The following is a 7,393-nucleotide window of genomic DNA, read 5'->3' as shown; positions in this document are numbered from 1 at the left end:
CGTGAAGGGTCATACAAAGAGGCATTGTCAAAAGTTATTTAATGAAGGTGACCATAGCCACGACCATCTCCCTTTTCAATTTATGCACACAGATATTGCATTCTGAGATATTAAATTGAGACCTGCTACACATACAAGTCTTACAAGTTGCTACACATACGGGCTTTTTAATGCGTTATTCAACCGTTTCCTGTTTTCAAAGCGCTACACTCACTATGTATTATGAACGACTCTTCTTCTTCTTTTTCCTCTCCCTCTCCTTCTCCCTCTCCCTCTCCCTCTCCCTCTTCCTCTTCCTCTTCCTCTTCCTCTTCTTCTTCTTCTTCTTCTTCTTCTTCTTCTTCTTTGTTTTTTTTTTTCGATTTTCATGGTTTTTGAAATCAAGCTTTGAAATCGTTTTGAAGATACTGGAACTTCAGAAATACACCCAAACGATTACAGAAATACACCCAAACGATTATAGAAATACACAAAAGGATTACAGAAATACACCCAAATAGTTACAGGAATTCACCCAAACGATTGTAGAAATACATCCAAAAGATTACAAAACTACACCCAAAGGATTTAAGAAATACACCCAAAATTCGTTGAAGTACACATGCATAATTCAGAACTCTTTCTCTTTCTCCTCTTCATCTTCTGCTGCTTCTTCTTCTTCAAAAATGATTTCAGAGCTTGATGTCAAAAAACAATGGAAATCGAGAATAACGAAGAAAGAAAACAGAAAGAAAAGCACGTAAATGAAGAAGAAGAGGAAGACGAGGAAGAAGAACGTACAACAAGAAGAAGAAGAAGGAGAAAGAGAAGACAAGAAACGAAAGAAAAGGAAAAGAAGAAGAGTAAGAGGAAGAAGAACGTGCAGCAAAAAGAAGAAAAAGAAGGAGAAAGAGAATGCAAGAAACGAAAGAAAAAGAAAAAGAAGACGAAGAGGAAGAAGAACGGTTCGAAGCACGTTTTGAGCGTTAGTTTTAATTGGACTTATAAGGCTTACAAGTCTTAATCGCTTGTATGCGAAGAATTTCTCTATTAAATTAGTGTATTTTGTAGCATTTCTAATAAGAAGGATATAGATACATTAAATAAAGACACGCTTTATTTTTTATTCTTTCTTTTATTATCACTATTAAATTTTTATAATTATATTTTTTATCATTTTATTTTTTATTTTAAATTTTGTGTAAAATAAATAAGGTAAATTATACTTTTTTATTATTTATTTTATCCTATATTAAGTTTGTCATTAAACAAAATATAAAAAATACTAATTTTTATGTTTTTGACATTTATATCTTATTCTTAATGTCTTGTCTTATCCCATTCTTAAAACTAAATATAACCTAAATGATTACATCAAATCATACTTTGAAATCGATATTAAGAATTAATTAACGCTTTGTTTTGTTGTTATGATTATGAACTTTAAATTAAATTATACTTAAATTTTTATTTGATCAAATCACTAATTATCATTTACTTACATGTATAAATAAAAATTTCAAATCAAATCATACTCTAAATTTAATTTAAATCATTACTTTATAATTAATTATAAGTTAAATAATATGTTTCCTATCCGTTCATGTTTTAAATTTAGTTCAGATTACTAATATACAGTTAATTATAATTAAAATAGTCTACTTTAAATGAAATAATATTTTATCTTAAATAACAAAATTATACTTAAAACTTAATTAAAATCAAAATAGCATCATTAACTTTAAATTAGACTTCTAATTTTTATTAAAACAAAAATATTTCAATAACTAATGAAATTGTAATTATTAACACTTAGTAAGTATTTATTTAATTATAAATATAAATAATTGTCTTACTTTTTATATTTAAATTAACCATTTAATTAATTAATATTTTCTTTTTAATATGATTTATTTTAGTATAATTTATTTTTATTTAGATATATAAACTATAACTCATTCTTTAGTTTCTCTATTTCTATTATTTAGGAGAAAAAAGATCAAGTAAATTTATTAGCATAAATATTAATCTAAAGGTATATTGATATTTTTAAATTTAGATCCACTCCCGTTTAGAAGCAAATCCTCCTTTGACTTAAGCACTTGATTTCAACACTTGCACGTAACGACTTCGGCGGAAGACAGAAAGTTCAGAAACAGTGTCTTCATTTAAGTGGCGGCACGTCCTGCTGCTGCACAAGACAAAGACTGCAATGTTAATAGATAACATTTTTTTCATTTTCTTTTTGGATTCATTTTGTTTTATTAAAAAAAATTGTTAAACCTTTGAGTGCCAAAATTTATTCTAATTTTCACCTTCCTTCTTTCTTAACTACTCCATGCACTTGTCGCACTGCATAATGATAATGATCATCTTCATTATGTTTCTCTTATCTATTGCTTCACAAATAGAGTACATGACATCTGCTGCAGTGACCATGCCCTTGAGTTCAGAGACCGATCAGATGGCTTTGCTTGCTTTGAAGGACAAGCTTACCAATGGGGACCCGGATGCTCTTCCATCATGGAATAAGTCTCTCCATTTTTGTGAATGGGAGGGGGTAATATGCAGTCGCCGCCATAAGAGAGTCACATCCTTGCAACTACAAAATCAAGACTTGGGTGGCACTCTTGCACCTTCCTTGGGAAATCTAACATTCCTCAGGGAGATGAGTCTTACTAGCATCAACTTACATGGTCAGATTCCAAGAGAAGTTGGTCATTTGAAGAGACTGCAGATTCTTGACTTGAGGCAAAATAATCTTCATGGAGAGATTCCTATAGAGATGATAAATTGTTCAAGCCTTCAAGTAATTATATTGCTATACAATAATCTAACTGGCGAAGTTCCTTCATGGTTTGGTTCTATGATGCAACTGACTCAGCTGGGGCTTGGTGCTAACGGGTTTGTTGGTAGTATACCACCTTCATTGGGAAATCTCTCATCTCTTGAGAAGTTGTCACTTGCATACAATCAATTGGAAGGAAGCATAACTCCAACTTTGGGTAGGTTGTCAACTTTGAAATTTTTGGGTTTGGGTGTAAATAATTTTTCTGGTCAAGTTCCTCCTTCACTTTATAACCTTTCAAATATTCAAGTTCTTGATTTCACGGAAAACCAGTTAGTGGGTAATTTTCTCTCAAATTTACCTATGGCTTTTCCCAATCTTGAGATACTTTTGTGTGGAGGGAACCGATTCACCGGTACTTTTCCGTCTTCAATATCCAACCTTTCTGAGCTGCAACAGTTTCAAATATCCAAAAATGATTTTTATGGACCAATTTCTCCTACCGTAGGAAGTTTACACAAACTCCAGATATTTAATGTTGGACGGAATAGATTCGGAAATGGAAGAGCTCATGATTTGGATTTTCTTTCCTCATTGACTAATTGCACTCAATTGCAGAAATTAGGCTTTTATGAAAATTATTTAGGTGGAGTATTGCCAGATATCATAGGCAACTTATCAACCAATCTCGTTTTGCTTGGTATGGCTTTGAATCAAATATCTGGAAGGATACCAGAAGGAATTGGAAAACTAGTCAACCTAGCAACACTTGATATGGAGGGGAATTTTCTTGAGGGAACAATCCCAGATTCAATAGGAAAGCTAAAAAATCTTGGAGTGTTGTGGTTGGATGGAAATAAGTTCTATGGCAACATCCCTCTTGTCATTGGTAACCTTACTATGCTGTCTGACGTTGATCTGAGCTCAAATAAATTTGAAGGACTCATTCCCTTTACACTTGGATACTGCACCAACATGCAAAAATTTGCTGCATATGGAAACAACTTAAGTGGTAATATACCCAATCAAACATTTGGCAACCAGCAAGGCTTAATACAGTTGTTTCTATACTCCAACTCTTTTACCGGCCCCATTCCTTCTGATCTTGGAAACTTGAACCATCTTTCCATCTTGCATTTACAAGATAACAAGCTCATTGGTGAGATTCCCACGAGACTTAGTGCTTGCTCTGCTTTAACAGAGCTCGTACTAGAAAGAAACTCATTCCATGGAAGTATACCTTCATTCTTGGGATCTCTACTATCCCTTGAAATCTTGGACCTTTCTAATAACAACTTCTCAAGCACAATCCCACATGAACTTGTGAATCTCACGTTTCTGAATACTTTGAACTTATCTTTTAACCATCTCTCTGGTGAGGTCCCGGTAGGAGGGGTATTCAATAATGTCACAGCAATATCACTTGCCGGAAACAAAGATCTTTGTGGTGGGATACCTCAATTGAATCTCCCTGCATGCTCTACGTTGCCCTTACAGAAGAAACACAAGAGATCTGTTAAAAAGAAAGTCATCCTCATAATCGCATTTGGAGGGGTTCTAATATCTGTTGTTGCTTTTATTATTAGTATATATCTTCTCAAGAAGAAGCGAAAAAGGTTATCTACTCCTTCTCTAGCTTTGCAATATGGCTATGTGAAGGTATCTTATGGAGAGCTACATCAAGCGACCAATGGATTTTCTTCTTTAAATTTAATTGGCACAGGAAGCTCTGGCTCAGTATATAGAGGAACCCTTGTCCATTTTGAGAGACCTGTTGCTGTGAAGGTGTTGAATCTTCAAACACGCGGAGCATCGAAGAGTTTCATGTCCGAATGCAAAGCTCTAGGAAAAATGAAGCACAGAAACCTTCTCAATATATTGACCTGTAGTTCAGGTGTTGATTACAAAGGTGATGATTTCAAGGCCATAGTGTTTGAGTTCATGCCTAATGGGAGTTTAGAAAGCTTGTTGCACAACAACATTGAAGATAGCGAGTCCACAAATCGGAGTCTCAACCTGATGCAAAGAGTAAATATTGCTCTTGATGTAGCTTTTGCATTGGATTATCTTCACAATGATTCAGAGGAAGCTGTAGTTCACTGTGATGTTAAGCCAAGTAATGTTCTACTTGATGATGACATTGTTGCTCACTTGGGAGACTTTGGGTTAGCTAGGCTTCTTCATGGGAATGCCACAAGCTATACTAGTAGTAATCAAGCTAGTTCCTCTGTTATTAAGGGAACCATCGGATACCTTCCACCAGGTATAAGTGCTTTTGATCGCTTTTGGTACCTCTTTAATAACTACATGAATTGTTGCTGAACTGGTATTGTTTTCTATGTTATGTTAGATTCATGACAATATAGCAATTTCATCATTTACTTTCAACTAACCAAGTCCTCAGCGCATTAAGAATCAGAATTTTACCTTACTCTGTCTATCGACCGCTTAACATATTCATTTGATGTTAGTTTTTAATCATGATGTCATTGCATTTTATCTATATATACACACTCGTCCTTTTTCATTCTTTTTTCTTGTTTAAAGCATTGTTATTGGAATCAAACAGAGTATGGAGCAGGTGGGTCAGTATCACCACAAGGAGACATCTATAGCTATGGAATTCTTCTTTTGGAAATACTAACCGGAAAGAGACCAACGGATGCCATGTTTGGTGAAGATCTAAGCCTACACAAATTCTGTAAACTGGCAATTCCAGAAGGAATTACTGAGATTGTTGATTCAAGATTGATAACTCCGTTTGATGAAGGAGAAAGAAGGATCACACAACAGAAAAACATGATGGAGTGTTTAGTGTCTTTTGCTAGGATTGGAGTTGCATGTTCTGAAGAGTTTCCCACTCAACGGATGAATATTAAAGATGTCATAATGGAGCTGCATGCAATTAAACACAAACTGCTTCCTTAGATAGGTGTCATGATTATGGAAACAAATTTAGTTCTCAGTTGGATCTGTTGTCCATTTCTTGTTTTATGTGAATGTTGTAGTTTAATTTACATAGCTTCAATTTCTATACGCTAATGAAATGCTTCTTGTTGTGTTCTGTACCCTACTTTACAATAATCAAGGAACAGTTTTTTATGGCAAATCTTTTTTCTTTTACACTTCAATAATGTATTGTGTCAATTTTTCAAGCACAATCCCGCATGAACTTGTGAACCTCACGTTGCTGAATACTTTGAACTTACAATAATGTATAATTAGAGTGAGACCCGCGTAATACACGGAGAAATAAATTATTTATACTATATAGTATATTTCAATAAATATTATATCAAAATTATTTTAGAGATTATAAATATATTGTGAATTTATTTATTTTTAAAAAAGACATAGGTTATTTATATTATAATTATACAAAAATGTATTTTTATTTTTTGATTTACATTAATAGCTACACTTTATCTTTTCTTGCTATTTTTTTGTTTGTAAATAATTAAAAAAATAAATAAATGAGAATGAAAAACATATAAAAATGTTATATTAAATTTAAGAAATTTTTAACAATTAGTATAAGATTAAAAAATGAAGAGTAGTAAGAGTCTTAATATGTATAAACTGTAGAATTTGAATATTTGTAACTGAAATTTTTTATAATTATTATTATGACACTTTTAATGTATGTTTATTACATTTAATTAGTACTTGATGTTTCAGTTAAATAATAATAGATAAGAGTTTTTTGTTTTAATTTTTTAAAAACATCTATTTATAATATATAAAAGCTGATACCAACTCTTTTCACAATGAGTTTAAGCCATCTTTTGTTTCCTAAGGATGCCACATCAGCAATTCGAATGACTTGGCAAAAGATGAAAATCAACCAATCACTATTTAGTAAAATAAAATGTTTTAAAAAAATTAAAACAAAAAATTCTTATCTATTATTATTCAATTGAAACATCAAGTACTAATTAAATGCAATAAACATACATTAAAAGTGTCATAATAATAATAATAATTATAAAAATTTCAGTTATAAATGTTTAAATTTTACAACTTATACATATTAAGACTCTTACTATTCTTCATTTTTTAATCTCTCATACTAATTGTAAAAGATTTCTTAAATTTAATATAACATTTTTATTTACAAACAAACAAAAAACGTAAGAACAGACAAATTATAGCAATTAATGCAAAACGAAAAATGAAAAAAAAATAAAAATGTAGTTTTATATAACTCTAATATAAATAACCTATGTCTTTTTTAAAAATAAATAAATTCAAAATCTATTTATAATATGTTCTCTAACATATTTTTAATATAACATTTATTAAAATACACTATATAGTATAAATAATCTATCTCTCCGCTCCGCATATTGTGCGGGTCTCACTCTAGTTTTACTAAATAGTGATTGGTTGATTTTCATCTTTTGCCAAGTCATTAGAATTGCTGATGTGGTATCATTAGCAAAAAAAAAATAGCTTAAATTCATTGTGAAGAGAGTTAGTATCAGCTTTTATAGATTATAAATAGATAAATAAATTACACCAAATTAGTTACAACTCATTGTTCCCTATAGACCTATATCCTGAGCAATATAATTAAAGGATAAGTTACAGAAAGAAAATAGTACAATAAGTAGTTATACTTACAAA

General features: G+C 31.4%; 1 protein-coding gene across 2 annotated transcripts; it reads left to right on the top strand.

Moving 5' to 3' along the window:
• The first annotated feature begins 2,110 nt into the window (after positions 1-2,110).
• LOC130941792 (probable LRR receptor-like serine/threonine-protein kinase At3g47570) lies at positions 2,111-5,854 on the top strand. Of its 2 annotated transcripts, XM_057870384.1 has the most exons (3): positions 2,111-2,193; positions 2,412-5,030; positions 5,337-5,854. In XM_057870384.1, the coding sequence occupies exons 2-3, from the start codon at positions 2,417-2,419 to the stop codon at positions 5,693-5,695; spliced, it is 2,973 nt and encodes a 990-aa protein (XP_057726367.1). In that variant the 5' UTR covers positions 2,111-2,193; positions 2,412-2,416; the 3' UTR covers positions 5,696-5,854. The 2 variants fall into 2 exon arrangements, with proteins under 2 accessions (XP_057726367.1, XP_057726366.1); XM_057870383.1 differs by lacking the exon at positions 2,111-2,193 and having other exon boundaries at positions 2,329-5,030.
• Positions 5,855-7,393: the final 1,539 nt, after the last annotated feature.

The sequence above is a fragment of the Arachis stenosperma genome, chromosome 7 (genome assembly GCF_014773155.1).
Source record: "Arachis stenosperma cultivar V10309 chromosome 7, arast.V10309.gnm1.PFL2, whole genome shotgun sequence".
NCBI classification, from domain to species: Eukaryota; Viridiplantae; Streptophyta; class Magnoliopsida; order Fabales; family Fabaceae; genus Arachis; species Arachis stenosperma.
This window is presented reverse-complemented; position numbering and strand designations above follow the sequence as displayed.